At 45.9% G+C, this 17,126-nt stretch overlaps 1 protein-coding gene across 11 annotated transcripts in view; it reads right to left on the reverse strand.

Annotated features, from left to right (window-relative positions):
• Nucleotides 1-7: 7 nt before the first annotated feature.
• LOC118506289 (protein eva-1-like) overlaps nucleotides 8-17,126 on the reverse strand; it is a 95,147-nt gene continuing 78,028 nt past the window's right edge. For 10 of the 11 annotated variants that reach the window (XM_036043218.1, XM_036043212.1, XM_036043211.1 and 7 more), the window contains exons 5-11: nucleotides 13,604-13,742; nucleotides 12,300-12,449; nucleotides 11,505-11,648; nucleotides 10,983-11,264; nucleotides 5,248-5,498; nucleotides 4,849-5,167; nucleotides 8-3,145 (exon numbers count right to left, since the gene is read on the reverse strand). In XM_036043218.1, the coding sequence (XP_035899111.1) occupies nucleotides 2,937-3,145; nucleotides 4,849-5,167; nucleotides 5,248-5,498; nucleotides 10,983-11,264; nucleotides 11,505-11,648; nucleotides 12,300-12,449; nucleotides 13,604-13,742 (1,494 nt within the window). In that variant the 3' untranslated portion in view covers nucleotides 8-2,936. The remainder of the gene's footprint in view (nucleotides 3,146-4,848; nucleotides 5,168-5,247; nucleotides 5,499-10,982; nucleotides 11,265-11,504; nucleotides 11,649-12,299; nucleotides 12,450-13,603; nucleotides 13,743-17,126) is intronic. The other variant, XM_036043221.1, reaches the window with a different exon arrangement.

Here is a 17,126-nt window from a genome sequence, read left to right on the forward strand (position 1 = left end):
GCAACCATTATTATTAAAATACTTTATTTACAGGTTTGGTTTTGATTTTTTTTGTTCTCAGCATTCATCCTCCCTCGAGGTGTTTCTGTGTTTCTGTGTGTGTGTGTCTGTGTGTTTGTTAGCTAGTGATGAGAGAGGGGGAATCCTTCCTGCTTGCCACTTATCGTCTTCATTAATATCAAAAAGGAAATCGATTACACACTCGGTAAATAAATAGAAAACTTAACTGTGATTTTGCTACCGTTTCCCGACCAAGGGGGAAAGAGATCCGATTTCTCGCTTCCTATTTGTTGTGTGTTTGATAGTGTTTCAGAAAGGTTTTACTTACATGGGCTGTGCGCTACGCTCGTCTCTTCATTCGATCTACTCCTGTTGCGGTGTGCCATTTTATCCGCACATGCAAAAGGGCTTGGCAAGTGGCATCAGTTTCGAAAATCAATATTTTGCTACTAAATTTTTCCTAAAAATTTACAATACGTTCGTTCATTTGCTTGCACACTTTGAGATGGAAATTAAAAGAAAATTCAGTTAACCCATAAGAAAGGGTGTCATGTCTTTACATTTGGTTCAGTTTGTTGTTATTAAGCTTTCTACTAAATCTCTTCTTTTAAATAAATTACAAATGAATTTTCTGTTCTGTTTCACATAAGAAATGGCACAAATTTGTTTGCACGTTGAACATACAAATTCAAAAAAAAAAATCCTCAAATCTTCAACTTTTATCCCAATAGTCAGGATAACGCGTGTGCTCGGGGTTCGCTCGGGAAGTGACAGTGAACCGAATCGCTTTGCTAGCACAATGCTGTCTGTGTCGTGCGTGAAGCTTACCCTGATTACCTTTCCCGAAATCGATCCGATTTCGACGCGGGCGTTTTGCTGTAGTGTGCGCGAGCATTCCCGATTCCGGAACGCACATGACGGACAGCTGTCAGACTTGATTCGAAGGGTTGCCCGGGTTTTTGGCAGATTGGATGGCCTAGGACAAGTTTGGCATCGACTGTGCGACGTGTAACCGTCGCTTCGGAACCATTAATCTCGAGCAGCGAGTTTGAAGTTGTCACGGACCGAACACAACGTGTGCCGGTTGACGCCACGCTGATACTGTTTACGCTAATGATGAATGGAAACTACATGATGTTGGTGCGCTAAACCGTTGTCCGCATGTTGCTACCATAACATACATTCGAATCTGTTTTGTTTGTGTGTTTTATGTAAAAAAAAAGAAACCAAATCGTCATCCACATTTCCTGAACAGTGCTCGCCATACACGGTCATCAACGGTTCGCTCCCTTGACTAGTGCGAGCGTTCATCAAATCTCTTTTGCTACGAATTTTCCCTAACACGAGCCCGCTGTTACTGAATGCGGCATACTTATCATACACTTAGATACATACTCCCCACCTATAAACCGGCAACATTTATACAGTTCTGTGCACGGATTGTTTTTTTTTTCGCTCCGGCCAAACAAAAACACAAATCGCACCATTCGCGTAAGGGAATGGGTATGCAACATTAAATCGATCGAGCCCGCCCAGACCAGCATTTGCCGGCCTGTAATTAACAATTTTAAATTGCACACAAACGATTGTTTTGTACACACACACAACGCACACACTTTCGGTGTCTCTCTCTGTTTCTCTCTCGCTCGCGGTCACTTAAAACAGTTTCAATTTATTGCCTTGCGCTTGACGCACACTGTTTCACCTGTAGGGCATTTGGCATCCGGTCACGCCATACCGAGCTCTAGCAGCTGTTTGTTATAAGATCTAGTTTAATACATTCGCCTACCGTCCGCTGGATGGGTTTTGCTTGAGTGGGTGTGTGTTCTTCAGTTTTTTTTTTGTTTCCTAATTATGTCCTAGGTACTATGTCTTCCTCCTTACCAGCTTTGGCTTACGATAAAATTCGAACAGTGAGAATATACAACAAAATCGCCCTCGGCTCAGAACACATCCAGAGTGAGTTGAATTGTGAATTGTGTGTGTGTGTTGTGGTTCGCGCCATTTACCTGTGTCTCCTGTTGCCTGAAGAACGTTGAACACCTTTTCCCGCTAATACTTCCTCTGTGCTGCCACTGCCCAAGACCCTGGGTCACTATCTTCCAGTACCACTGTGGGGAAGGTACTCAATGGCAAGTCCCCCGGGTGGTACGCGTCGGTACAGTGACGCAGCCTCGAACGATAAGCTCCCGTTTGACGGATGACGCGCATGAAATACTAAGTATATCTCCACTGGATGGATGGATCCATTACGCCATCTGCCGGTGCCGGTATGTATACCAACCGGCTAGCTCTATCTCACTCGTAATATTGTTTGGTTTGGTTGTGTTTATAGCTCGGTGAATGGGGAACTCTGGCGCTGGGGGCTTGGGGCAGCAAGGACGGGTGGGCACGACGGATCTACGACGGATTAGTTGTGTGATGTCCCGGACGCGACACATTTCATTTGCAAAATTTTGCGGAAAAGAGTGCCCCCCGGTCAAGGTTTCGGTGTGGAGCCAAGTTTAATTAGCTTTCGCAAACTTGTCTCACAGATACACCAGATCCCGGTCCAGTGCGCTCGCGCTCTCGCCATTATTGTAGCGCTGCGGGATGATGCCGGAAGAGGAGTTGGTGATGGTGGTGTGTTGCTTCCTTAGCAGGATTATGCTGTAGTTCTAGAAACAGTACGTCCGATTGGGCGGACACATCACGATGGTGTCCTCCCGCTCGCTGATCGTTGGTTCCTTGTTTTTGAGGATGGACTGTGGGTGATGTTGGGGCTGCTGATGTTGCTGCTGGCTGGGGTGGGAGGAGACGGAGGAGGAGGTACAGGAGGAGGTGGTTGACAGTTGGGACGGGTGTTGCTGATGCTGCGCGATGGTGTGGCTCTGCACCGTTCCGGAACCGGGCGGACCGGACGTGGCGATAAGAGCCGGCTGCGAAGGAACCGGATGTCATCCGTAGTAGTACTGCGCGTTGGTCGCTCCTCTACTGAGACTGCGGGGCGTATTACCGTCGTGGTCGCTCGATAGACGGCGAAGCGTTTGAGTGCCAATTACCGAGCCGCCGAGAAAACCGGGCGGAAGCTGCTGCTGCTGCTGCTGCGAGCCTTGGTGGGGCCTCGGCAGTGTTGTCATGGCGGCTAGCGGCGTTCTTATCGCACCTGTCGAAGAGGATTTTGGGGGTTTTAGATTCCGATGGAAAATTGTGCTGCACGCAGCGTTGGAAATGCAATATCTTTCGCTCGGTAGATTATCACAAGTTGAATTAAATAGGCAAAAAAAAAACTCTTTCTCATCACGTTGATCGATTGTTTTCGTACCCTGAAGCTAAAAATAACAAACGGCAGGAGCTTTCAGGCTCTTCGGGGAAACCATTTGCCGGGCGGAAGAATGTTTGTTTTCGTCCTGCATTCCAATGGCCGGAAATTCTCAGCCCTTTAAGCAACATTCCGGTGAGCCTCGCGTAGAAAGAATGGCTTTCAAAATTGCCCTACCTATCGGCGGGCAGCAAAGGCTTTCCATGGTAACTGCTGTCGGTGTGTGCATTGAGCATGAATTTTCAGCTAATTAAAGCATCGTAGCGAAGATGTGCAGGACACAAGATGCTGCTGAGGTCGAGCAACGCTTGAACGCTGCGTTGAACTAATTAAACAACTCTACAGACATCTCGCTCCCCGAAAAAGCACCTTTTCCACCTGATGTCCTGAAGGCGTTTGAGACCCCTGAACCGGGTGCGAATGAATTAAAATATGGCTCTAGGTGAATGGGTGAAAAATTAAAGTCAACGACAGAACATCCGTTGAGGTACAACAGCAGTGCTGGGGGCCTGTGTGTGTTTTGGCAAGTGGATGAAAAAAGGGATGTTTTACAAGAAGCCCACCATCAAACAAGCAAATGGTAACGGCTTTAATGTAAGGTTTAAGCATCGTGAGAGAATGTGTTTTGTTGGGTGGTCTGGCAGAGTAAAGATCATCAGGACATGCTGGATAAAGTGTGCTTTTCAAAGGTGGCGGTAGGACTTGTTTAACAGCAGCTTATTGGCATGAAGCGAAGGACATGGTTTAAGCGGGAAGTTTTTGCAATCTCTCTCACGAAAGGTAACAGCAATATTAGTAACTGTAAGTAGTGCGAGCCTTGTTGGAAGTGGAAAAAGATGTACATAATTTATCGCAGAGAGGCTCGAATGGTTAGGCTTTACAGCTACGCAAGAGTGTGCTACCCTTTATCTGCAGCTCATTAAGTGAGTTTTAATCTGTTAAGGGTCACTATCGATGTTGTTGGGTTACTTTGAATATGTTAAACAAGTCGGTAGTCAGTAACCGTTCGGTGGTAGGTTCGTTTGGTGGATGGTTTCAGCTTCTAGTGTTGACGAGGCACATGCTCATAGAATATTAATGCTTCCGAGTGGTAGGCAAGCTTAGAGCTGTTCAACATGCTTTAGCTTACTAACAAGTACACTAGTGTTTATCGTTTGATTGAAATAGTTTACTAAACATGTAATGATGTTTTTAACATATGATTTTGGTTGTGCAAAAATAGATCCTTTAGTGTTTCAGCTTCATGCTATTTTTTATAAGAAAAGATTTCAGGGACAAGGGATATCCTATCCAGTCCTATTCATGGCGGCAATATCTCAACAATGTACGAGCCAACTTTGAATACATGTCAGCTCAAGCAAATCAGGACTCCATTAGGAGAACATTAATAATTTGCTTCCAAATCATTAAATATCTGGCCATTACCGGCTAAACAATCGCCTCCAGCATTGCAGCGCAACGCAACTCAACGTGATAATCCAACAGAAACTAATCCCTGATCTAAAACTGCATATAAATGATTTCATGGGAATGAAAAAAGAACTTACCTATACTCGAACCCAACTGCGACGGCATGATGTTGATGGGACCGCTCAGATATCCGGGCGGTTGGGACGTGCTCATGATGGCGGCACCCATCGAACACGGTGGCACCAGCATCGTGGTAGAGGTGTGCGAAATGTTCGATGGCCCCAGATTGCCGTACGGTCCCGGGGACGGTGTGTACGGTCCGTAGCTCTGGTGCGATGCAACACAATCGGTCCGAGCGCGCCCGTTCGATGGATGGCAATCGTGAAACAGGAAGCCACAGGCCGGCAGCGAGAAAGCGTGCAGAGAGCGTGCAAACGGCAGACAGGTTTGATTAGACTGTGGCGACCTTCAGACGTGCCCTCGGGTATGTCTTGTGGGGCAGCACTCTGGCAACCCTCGCTCCACCGTATACTTACATCGCTACGCGAAACACTCGGCACGGGCAGGGGCGTCTGCAGATCGATATCCGCATCGATTTCCGATATATCGTCGGTGAAGCCGTTCGGGAGCGTTGTTTCGCCGGTGTTGGAAGTTTGGAATTTATCGTCCCCGTCCTTTGCCGTCCGTCGCCGCTGCATCACCAACCGGCCGATCACGATCGACACACAGAGCAGGATGGCGACCGTCACCGCCACGATAAGGTACAGGTAGAACTTCTCCTGATTTTCTGCTCTCGGGTGTTTCGGTGTTTGTCGCGTGGATTGGTGAAGGTGGCGCAAGTTGTCATCAATATTTCATGGGGAGAAAGAAAAATGAACGGAAAAATATTTGTAAGTAACGTGATAGCTGGAGAGGTGGAATGGAGAGTTTAAATTTCGCTTCATTTCACGCCACATTGGTAACAGAGCTCGTGAAGCTGTAGTTTATCGCTGCGTTAGATATATTTGGCAAGCGGTTAAGAAATATCTTTAATGTAACTTGAGCTTCGATGGAAGTAAGGACTCCTCATCAGCTTCATACCTGAACAACCTAATCGCTCTTTGATATACGATTCGTGTGAAAAATATCCTTTAAATACGGCCATTACCACTCAATCCACAGTTCAAAGCAGCCCACTGTTGGGAAAACTCAATTTTCGCGCCCGCCAGTGTACTTACGCTTCCAAAATTGACGAATTTCCCACCAAACAAACAAACCCGGATAATCGATTCGATCGCTGTTCGGTGGAACCTTCGGCCGCTCGTTGTTGCGACGCGGGCTGTCGCTTGCGTTCACGGGCGGACCGAAACGACCATTCACCAAATCGTTCCGCTCGGACACACCGGTCGGATGCTGTGCGTCAATAGTCTTGGAAAAGTCGACTAATTTCTTATTCGTTCGTGTTCGCGTTGCTGAATTCGGTTCATTATGTGTTTCGGGGAAAACGATGGGATTTCGTTGATTAACACGGCCACCCTCAGTGTTGGCCATTCCATCGCTAGCACCCAATCCAATCGATCGTCCTGATGGCATAGAATGGTGTGTGTGTGTATGTGTGTGTGTTGCAATGGAGGGAGAGAGAGAGAGCTTTAATTCGTTCGTAAACATACGGTTGTGCCATCAGCACCTTCAAAGCTTACAAAGAGGTGGTTGGTGCGTGATTTAAGGTGTGGAGAATCCAACCGAAAGATGGATTCGAATCGATGTGTGAGTAGCGTGTGAAGTAGGTGAGTTGAACTGAAAGCGAATAAAAAACGGCTTGTGTGGTGGTGCTTGTTTGTTGTGTAGTCGATGCAAAGTACAGCATATATGGAGCCATTTATCAAAATTTGAACTTAAGATGGATACTAAAATTCATTGACCCCACCTCGAGGGATTCTCCAACGACTTTTTAAGAGAATATTATTTTCTATTTCCAGTATCCAGCAAAACCCAATCAACCGCCAACTATTCACAATAATAAAGTATGACTTCGCATCGCTTCGTGTGCCCTACAGCTTCACGACCCTAACGTGCCAAGAATGCTAGCGTATGGATTAGCAATAAAGCAAACCAAACAGCAACAAAAAATCCAATCCATACAAACAATTCAACTCAGTCAACTTCTGCGAGCACGGCAATGCAAGAAGTGTGAAGGAAATTTTTAATTAATTTCCTCGCCTTAATTGCATCAAGAAACCGAACAGGTTTTGTGAAACCCGAAGTGTACTGTACGCTGTACGCGCAAACTTCCCTGCGCTATTATACGTTTCGCGGGTAGAAGAAGCTTTCGCTAACCATCTAGTGGCAGGATTGCTTCAAGAGAGTGTTCTTCCGTTGCTTCAGAATAGCTGCAAAGGAAGCAGGGCCGCTGCTGAAGGTACCGAAGGCATTCTCACACCGTGGCTGATTATTTTCGGTACATCCAGCGAACGTTGCCTTGCGAAGAGCGCGCATCTCGTGTGAAACGTGTGGATGGAAACACTTAGTAGAATACATAACGGCATTACGTAACCTGTCACGTAGTACATCTTCAAATTAGCCTGGATTTTGCCCACCGCGCGTACGGGAAGGGTGGCCACGCCGGCCACCGCCTGCGCCGCCGAATGCCGTAGCACTAATTGGTTTATGCTCTTGCTGGGCACGGTTGGTTTTGGTAGCATGTTAATTTACTGCCCCCGGAATGTGTGTAGATCAGGTGGTCGGCTATGCGCGGCTCGGAGGTAAGGTAACAAAAGAAATAGAAAAAAAAACGAGTGCGAGCAAGTGGACGCGTTTGCCAGACAGAACGGCAGAAAAGTGCCTGCATGTTTGTTGTAGCCATCTGTTGTAGAGGGGCAACAGAGCCGTTGTAGTAGTGGTAGTAGTTACGGGCTCATGGTAAGGGTTCTTACTTAGAGAGCACTCCAGCAAAGTTGACCGGTAGCATTGTTACTGGTCAGCCGGTACGTGCCGGATGAGTTTAAACGCTCAGGTAGAGAGAAAGGATACACAGTACCAGCCCGGTAGCACGATTTGCTCGATTTACTATGTAAACTTTTTACAGGGGTTCGTTCTGCGCCCAGCAGGGTAGCAGGTTTGACGTGATGAGACAAATAAATTTAATTCCAGTGTTGTAGGGTAGTTAATATGCTATAATGGTGCTTGCCGAAAAGCACTTTTGTTGTTTGGTATGATAAATTTAATTAAAAGTGTTTGAACTTGCAGTTTCTGTTTGTTGTTTGATCTTATAAGTTGCCTCGATCTTTATGTGGGTCTTCCTAATGGATGGTGATTGTAATTACCCAGCACTAAACTTTCAATTTGCAGCCATGGTAAAGAGGGGATCTTTGAGTATCTTTGTTACTCATGGCTCGTAAGTACCCAATGTTTTTCATGTAGATAAACATTTTATTTAAATGCTATAAATTTTGATTGCATTACCCTGTTAAAAACTTGCCGAATAAATTGGATGAAAGTGACCCTCTAAATGGCATATTTAGAACTAACACCGCACAATCCTCTTCTAGTCGTATTATAAACTCTCAAGCGAGGCTTTATTGAGAGAACAATTAGCATTAACAATGATTTTTATAACTTCCTTTCACAAACAGTTTATTAGTATTAAGCCCATCTTGAACCACAGAACCTCACTCATGAATGATCATTAATCGCATCACGATTCATAGCAGAAGTGGTACGCAGTACGCAAAAAGGATCTATTAATCTTGCCCGTCTTCCGAGGCAATCGAGCAGATGGTTTACCGACAGCAACCACTGGTCGGATAATGTATGTATCATTAGCTCCATTTGCCATTGTCGGAAGGTGACTTCTTCTTCTTCCCTTCCACCCAGCATAGTCAGAGCATCCTCAAACCATTCCGGAGGAAACAACGAAGACACGAGCCGACTGTCTGTCTCATGACTCTTCCACTGCTGCTACTGCTGCTGCTGCCAGCGGGAATTTTAAAGCAAACACTAGACACCGGTCACTGACAGCAGTGTCACACGGGCCAGTCAAACAAGTGCCGTGGTGGGTGTGCGAAGGTGATTGTTTTCGGGGGAGGGAATGTTCTCCTGCCACCCAGTTGGTGCATCCTGACAATGTGGCCAGTACAACAGTCAGTTTCTTTGCTGTTCGTGTATTTTTTGTTTTGTTATCCACCACTACTACTAGGGAACCCGGGAATTAATACAAACTAGCCTGCGCGGATGGGTGAACGTACTTCGGATGGGAAAGCGGTGGGGGAAATTGTCACACTGGCCCATTGCAGGAAGCTGGCAGGATAAATGGTTTTCCGGCCGCCTGTTTTCATTCCCAAAGCACAGTTACGCTTCGGCTTTGGCGGGCACGTTACTCTGTGTGTGTGTTTTTTTTTTGTTGCTCCCACTTCTACCAACAACAACACCGAGCGGGGTGACACAGGATGAGACAATTTATTTTGGCCACCGGCAACGGTGCCACCAAACCAAGGCACCAGCGACGGCTTTAACGGCTTGCCTGGGAATTTGCTGCACATAGCAAAATGGTTATTTTTCAGGCAGTATAATAGCCTGTCCGGACTGTTGTGGTTGTCGGTGGTTTCGGCAGTTGCTGTGCGGCTGTGTGGCCCCGGTTTGCTTCATCTCGTTTGGCCCATTTTCTAAGCTTCTGTGTGAGCTTTCCTTGGGCTGGGTGAACCAGCTACGAGCTCGTTTGCTTCCAGGGGACAACATTAATGCAATCGAGGTTTTGCTGTGCCTTGCTCGTTCATCTCTCAACTCAATCACTGTGCCGTTGAGGCATTGGACTCGCTACAAGGATGTACATTCGAGATTTCCCTGCCGTTGGGACATGCACTGTGGCGCGGTGGGTGGTGGTGGAGGAGAAAGAGAAGAATTTATTCACAAGAAACACTTTCCAAAGGTTGAGTGCTCCATACCGCAGGACCGATTGTAGCAGCGAAAGCGAATGATCTTACTTGAAGGCAACTATATTTTCGCCTGTTATGCGGTTGATTGTGGCTTCTTGAATCACTGCAATCTTGTTTGGCGGAGCAATTGAAGGCGCTGGTTCACAGTGGGTGGTCAATTATAGGTAAATTGAAAGGCAGCGCACCCAGTCGCACCGGGACAGTGATCCCTTGTACGATGAGTTCATCGTAGCCGGAAGATACGAAAACTGAGTTATGCAGGTTATTCAGATTGCAGTTTGCGTAATCTTAATAGCACATCTCAGATTGCTCCTGGGCAATGGATTTTTTGACTGATATTTAAGAAGGTATGATGAAATATGTATTTTGCTTATTAAAATCACAACACCACTGATATCCAACTTTCCTCCCATCGATGGAGGCGCCCGGTACTTTACATCAACTGCGATTCAAACGGATGGAGGCGCCTGGTTGCTGGTACAAAAAGGTTCTTCTCAACGGTAAATCAGCAATATTTGTTTGCTTTTCGCTATGAAAGGTTTCACGCCCTACCGAGTTTGACGTATGTTTGTCGTTTTTGCTAGGCTAGCTTAAAAGCGTGTCAGGTTACGTTGATCGAGCAATAAGTGTCAAATAAACGACACCCCGATACTGGACCCAGACAAGCGCGCTGCAGAACGATAAAAAATGTTGCACCTGATAATATGAAATAGATTTCGAGGAATTGTTTGCTCCATCGAATACGCAAAACAGCAATGAAGCTTATAAACTACGTATCACTCGCCCCGAGCCCGTCTGAAGAGAATGACGAGAGTGTTTTCGACGGAATATATTATCTCGGTTGTTGGCCAAGTGACTGGAAACCAATTTTCTTATAATACGTTTTCTCACTAGGTGCTATGTTTGCTTGAGGAGGATTTAAACTTAGCCTTTGCTGAGAGGTTGAGATGAAAGAGTGTTAATTTTAACTAGTGAGATTCCTTTGTTCACCTCATATTTACGCTCTGCTGGAGTGTGATCTTACTTATCAGGTTTAAAACTTGAGATAAAATTTTAATATTGCATAGAAAATCATTTTTAAATTAAAAATCCTTATTTAAGGAAAGCAAATATGGAAAGCCTGTATGGTGTATAATACAACATTGCTTCATGTATAAATAAGCGCTACACACAGTGCGTGAAGCAGAATCTTGATGACAAACATTTGCAAAAAGGCTCTTTATATCAATGACAAGTAGTGTTGTTTGACGATTTGCAAGAGAAAATATCCTTTAAAGCTTTTCACATAATGCTTCACCAGCTAGGTAAAAAAGACAAAGAAAACCACGACTGATAAAGGTCCACGACTCTGCTCTACTTACCACCGAACGAAAAGTCACTATCGTCCATGATGTCGTGGATGGAGCGTGGCGGTACCGCCGGGGTACTGCTCGATGTGCCAACGTACACCGGCACATCCGACACACGACCGTTGGTGGGGCCACCCTGCAGCTTCGGTGCTGGACCAGGTGGCGCAGCGTCCGATTCGCGGAAAAACTGATCCTCATCGTACAGCTCGTCCTGGTCCTGTTCGAGGTCACTTTGCAGCGGTTCGTCTGGTTCCGGTGCCGCTTCGAAGCGGTCCTTCAGCACCTTCCTAGGCACTGTGGGCGGAGCAGAAATGAACGAAACGATAAGCATTTGTACAGTACGTCATGTTCCAACGTCAACGCTCTGGTTGGCGAGCGAGGTGCGAGGTAGAGGTGGAAAGTTTTATCAGCCCAAAATTTTCCACCACCTTCACAACCGGAAACTGCCCGGATCCCAATGGATCGGAACCGGTGCCGAGGATGCCACTTGCGCACCTCGAGCGCCATATGGTGGAGCACCAGGGAGATACTAACCGCATGTGTAAACAACTTTTAAATACATCCTCGAATCGGGCCGACAAGGTTTGCCGAATGTTGTGCTGTCCGCCGAAAGTGTGCATTTCCGCCGTCCGTGACACTTTTGCATCACCGTTTCCGTGGCGTACGAGGCGAGACAATCTGACAAAAAGAGAGAGCGAGAGAGAGAGAGTAAGAGATAGTGAAAGGGTTGCGCAAATAGTGTAGAGGAAAAAACGGAAGGCTCGGCCACCATTTTATGGCTATTCCGAAGGGATATGTTACTGCTACCAGAACACAGTTGCACATTTATTGTATCGGATTGCGGGAAAACCAACTCCAATTTCGTTCACAAAAACCATCCTGCAACCCGGCTGTTTTGGGGTTTTATTCCTGTCCATACTTATTCTATTCCTTTTTTTTTGTTTCGAATGGCAGCTCGAGATGCGAGTACCTGACCGTAGGCTAGCTAGCGTTGGTGTTTCGTTTCCGATTAGCTTTGGTGTGAAAATGGTCCCCCGGGGGGAGGTGTAGTCCAAAGGATTTTCCTTCTATTTTGAGCCCTTTTTTAAGAGAAACACCACCCGTTTTTTGGAGTCCCTTCGAGCTGTCGTAATGCATGACTGTTTTAAACCGCCTTTCCCCGTTGTGCAACCGGACCCTTACGAACACCGCGCTAGATTAGGTGAGAAAGAACCGTGAGAAGGAATGGCCAAGGGAAGGGGACGGGGCGGGGATTTTCCAGGATGTCGACTTTTGAAATAGGACACAGGGTAAGCGACCGGCGATTCGATGCGGGTGCGGGATACTTACTTTCCTCCTTTACGCCCTGCGGTTGCGCGCACTGAAGACTTTCGTACTCGGTGCGACCGTAGTTCGCACTGTAGATTGCTATCCGGGAGTATGGGTTGCAAATTAATTGAATTACATCGTTTTCGCAAGCGATTTTGCTCCGGAACTCGTCTGTAATTGAAGACGTGAGGATGTGGTTAGTCGGTGGAATGTGTGAAAAGTGCTGGGCGAACAAAAGGCGGTGCTGCTAGCACAATCGGTTCGTTCGTGCTGTTGCACCGCAGAGCAGTACTAATTAGGCGAGCGAGCGTTTTGCGCAGTATGATTAGCCGTTGTACAAAGAATTTCATTAATTGATTCGTATGAATGAGGGCGATGTGGGTTTCGATGTGCTAAGGGAAATGCTGAGAAAAGGAGAATTTGAAAATATAGTTCAAAATGTTATGAGGATGTAAAGTAAACTCTTTAAAATCCTTTTCCCTTTGAATTTCTCGTAGCAATTTATCAAGAAGAGTCCGAAACCAAACCATCTCTACCACATTGGTCATCATCAAATATATCACACAGTATCTTAAAGCTCTCTCAACCCTTCTGGTTGACGGCCAACATTTATCTTTGTGTGGTGATTTATTCAACCACCATAAGCGATAAAGTTCATTTTCCATGCTGTCGGAATACACTCGGATGATAATCATGCTATTTCGGTTACACAAAAGCCCAATACATATTTGCGGTGGTCACCCGTGGGCTTCATATAGACTCACATTCTCGCAGCCAGAAGCGACGGGCGAACGGTGGTAAAGGTGTAATTATTTAAATTCTTAATGGACGCCACGCCCTGCACTGCTGGTGACAGGCTTTTGCATGAATTTTGCATCAGCTGGCTGCTTACCAGTCGTCCAAACCGACCATAATGCTGAGCACGAGGCGAGCCGGCGGACATTTATGAGCTCGACTTGATGACATCGCTGATAAGAACATCTTCTGAATGCCGTGCCACGGTCGCAAGACGGACGGCCCAAGATGGACGACGGCCAGAACGATTAATGGTGGCAGGTTCAGCGAACCAAAGGCACACGACATATGAGCATGATGACAGCCCGAACCGCTTTTCAGTGTGTGCGTGTGTGTATGTTGTTGGTCAGCATAAATCTGATCAGTTCCTTTGTGAGGCGCTTGTAACAGTGGCAGCATGGCAACCCCCCCGGGGGGCGGAAAAGAGGCCAAGCTTTGACCTAAATCGTCCGTTCCCCGGATCTGCTTGCCAGATTTTATCGTGTGTGAAATTTATTGAGCAAACGATGGCGCAAAATAGGTGTACTTACACGGCCGGCACTTGTAGGCCACCTCGACGAACTTCCGCTGGCCCGGGCAGGGATCGCCGCCGAACGTTTTCGGCGAAGCGAGAAACTTGCAGTGGCGCTTCTTTTGGCACGCTTCCACGACCGTTTGCAGCAGCGAGTACTGTAATGAGAGACCGGCGAAGATGAGAAGAGAGCGAAATAGATTTAATGGCAAAAGTGGCGAAAGCATTTGTTTTGTGTAGGTAGGTGAAGGAGGGCAAGTGCTTTTGGGGTTGATTTCAAGAGCACACGGGATGCATTAGTTGCAGCAGAGGTAAAAGACTGTCGGAGACAAACCGACCGTCGCAACGCTAACGATGGCTACTTTCGTTGCGGTTGTTCTTTAATTGAAATTTATGTCACATTTAATCTTTGGCATTATTTTGGATAGTGTATAAAATTGTCATATGCTTAAAGAGCCATTTCAATTCATAGTTTTATGTATTAAAAGTAAATAAAAAAAGTTCTCTAAAAGAATCCAACAATTACATCACTTTCACAGTGAAAGTAGGATTGCGTGTTAGCTTTCCCTTCAAGCGTTGGCAACAGGAGTGGAATGTATTGCTCCACATGGTGCTTGGACACACCAACTCATCCTGAGAATGTCCTGGTGCGCCTTACGCCATTTTGGTGACTTTAAGTTCCATTTGATCTAAGCAATACGGCCAGGCCGCTCGTTATGAATAAAAGAAAGTTCCATTTAATCCAACTGCTAACAGGACACGGTTTGCTTCAAGATCATATAGAAAAGCCCAAGCAGATCGAAGAGCCACTGACTTCCCTGAGTGCAAGAAGACATCTGAACAAGTATCGTTGGAATCACATTCAACAAAGCAGAATACGAGTATAAAGAGGCAAGTTGCGAATTGAGACTGGTCCAGGTGATCGATCAGACATGATTCGGAGGAGTCGTCTCTTAAGTCGAACGCCGTATTGTTGAAGGCAGTAGATCTTCGTTGGACGCTGCTAAGGTCTCATTTGCTCTTCCAGTAGTCCTCGTTGATGGTGATGCTAGGACACTAGACAAATCTAACCAAGAAGGATCATAGCACAACACCGAGATGATCCCCTTGGGATATAAAGCGACTAAATCCTTCATTTGTGAAATAATACGCTAGCTAATGTTATCTAGAAATGTTAGCTAAAGCTTCATGGAGGTTTTGGTCAGTAAAACCCTTACAATACCCAAAGGATGGTCCCTGCCGTAGACCTCGTGGGTGTCCAGATTCACTTTATGAAAACAAAAGCAATTAAACTTTATATTTAAACTGCCGGTCTTGACACGGTAGGACCGGGATTCAATTCCCATGCAGACCGCCTCCCAGTACGCGAGGCTAACTACTTTGTGACGGGTAAAATCCAGTCTTAGGAAGCCAGAAATGTCAGGCTTAGGCCTTAAGAGCTCACAGCCTTAATATATTACACTTAGTTTTAATAACTCTTTATTAAATTCATAGAACTCTACCATTATCTTACATCAAACCGCCTTCTTTAACTTGAACCTTCAGAAAAAGTTGCAAAAAACGTTACCCGTATTTCCTTGGTAGAATTGGTCGGTCTAATGTGACAAGATTTAGGCATGTGACAAGATTTAGACGAACATGCGACAGTAAAACCAGCACAGATTTTTAAAACTCTTTGACAACTGTTGCTATTCCCTGTCCCTTGAAACCGTATGATTTCTACCAAGAAAAAGTTGTCATTTTCCTTAAAAAGGATTGCAACATGAAAATTCTATTAGCATTGCCTGAGGGGCAATACGAATCCTTACGAGACTTTACACTCTGCTGGTCCGAGCAATTCAAACCGTTTTTTTTTCTTGCAAAACATTTGCTTCGGAACACTTAGTTACCGTCCACAAATCTATTCCAACTACCAGTTGGAAGAATGGAGCGTATAAATTGAATTCTGTTGAAGAATCAGCAAGTGTGCCACCTGCTTTCAATTTACAACCGGCAGCGTCTGATTCTTGAGCGTGATTGCTCAATCACGTGAAACAGTGTGATTTGACTGTTCGGTAGGAAGCTGACGAACAAAACCACAAACGGTTCGCCGAACCGCTTCCGGAGTGCTGCAATAGCAACACGAAAACAACTGAAGATTGAGCAAATTTGCACGGAATACTTCGTTTGCTGTTTGTTACTTCGCTACCTTTGCTTTGCTTTTGAGCTATGCGAAAGTACAACACGCTAGTACAAGACTTCCCGCCGCAGCACTTGCCTCACTGCTGCTCACATGGGAAAGTGTTGCGGCACATGATTTGGTCGCACCTTAGTTTGGGTCGCTCGCTCGACAAGGATTTCATGCATGCAGGCGACACAATTCCCCACGACTCACGTACAGCCCAAACAGCATGTTTTCGGTTATGTTTTGTTTGTCATTGCTTACCGTGGCAGTACGGTTCGTCATTTGTCGCTACAACAAAACCTCACACACGATCACGTGTCCTCCGACTTACAAGCTTGCCACCACGCTCCTGTTCTTGAGACATTGCTGCCTAGTGTTTGGATATTTGCAAATCACCTTCACGCGGTGCTGCTCTAGCCATACGGTGTTCTTGTGGCATCCGACGGCTCTAGCACTAAGCAAGCGGGGTTTTTGGGTCTAGCATCTTGTCAGCGAAAGGCGCAAGAAAACAGCAAACAGCAATTTAAAGTAACATCTTGAACAAAGCCGCTCGGTCCCGGGAAAAAGTACGGCAAGCAACAATTATTTGGCAATAAACAGCGCCACAGGCCGTGTGCGAAATCGCGGTGCCCAATCGAAAAACGCTACCAAAGCGGGGCATGATGATGCAGCACTGAGCCGCTTTGTGTGTGTGTGAGAGAGGGTTTTGTAGCAAACCGTTTTCCCGTTGGTCGGAGCTTTTTTGCCAAGCAGCATGCCGGATTATCTACGGCACACTTCACCACCGCCGAACGGGCGAACAGTGAACCAGCTGTTGACAAGATAGTACTAATTGAGATAAATGCTGTTCTGCAGGCGCTAAGCTACGCTAGGGTGCGTCGGCTTTTTGTCTGTGTGTATGTGTGTGTGAGCGCGTGGTGGTTTTTGGTGTGCCAACCGACCCGAAGAACCATAATTCTAGCGGCACAAAGCGATGCCTAGCGTTTGCCCCAAGCGTTACAGCGTGTTTGCGTTGTACTGGAGTGTGGAGCAAGCATATCTCTAATGGGCTTATATTCTTAGTGTTAATGGTAGCTCGGGTTTGTTTTTTCGTCATCGGTTCTACTATTTGAACCGAATGACCTTTGTTCGTTATAACTAAATGCATGGAGAGCTTTAATTTAAAATGTTTTAAGAACTTTGGTAGAATTATACTGGTAAAGGAATATTAAATCGTTTCATTCTTATATATATGTCGCGACGATTTTCAGAATCTTCATTTAAAATGAATATTCGTCTTAAGATAAATTCTTTAAAGCTTAAGCGTTTCGTCGTCTCAGGATGTAAAAGTATTTCTCTAGCTCTCTGGACCTCTGGCTCTTTGGTTCTGTGGAATTTC

Source organism: Anopheles stephensi, chromosome 2 (assembly GCF_013141755.1).
Source record: "Anopheles stephensi strain Indian chromosome 2, UCI_ANSTEP_V1.0, whole genome shotgun sequence".
NCBI lineage: Eukaryota > Metazoa > Arthropoda > Insecta > Diptera > Culicidae > Anopheles > Anopheles stephensi.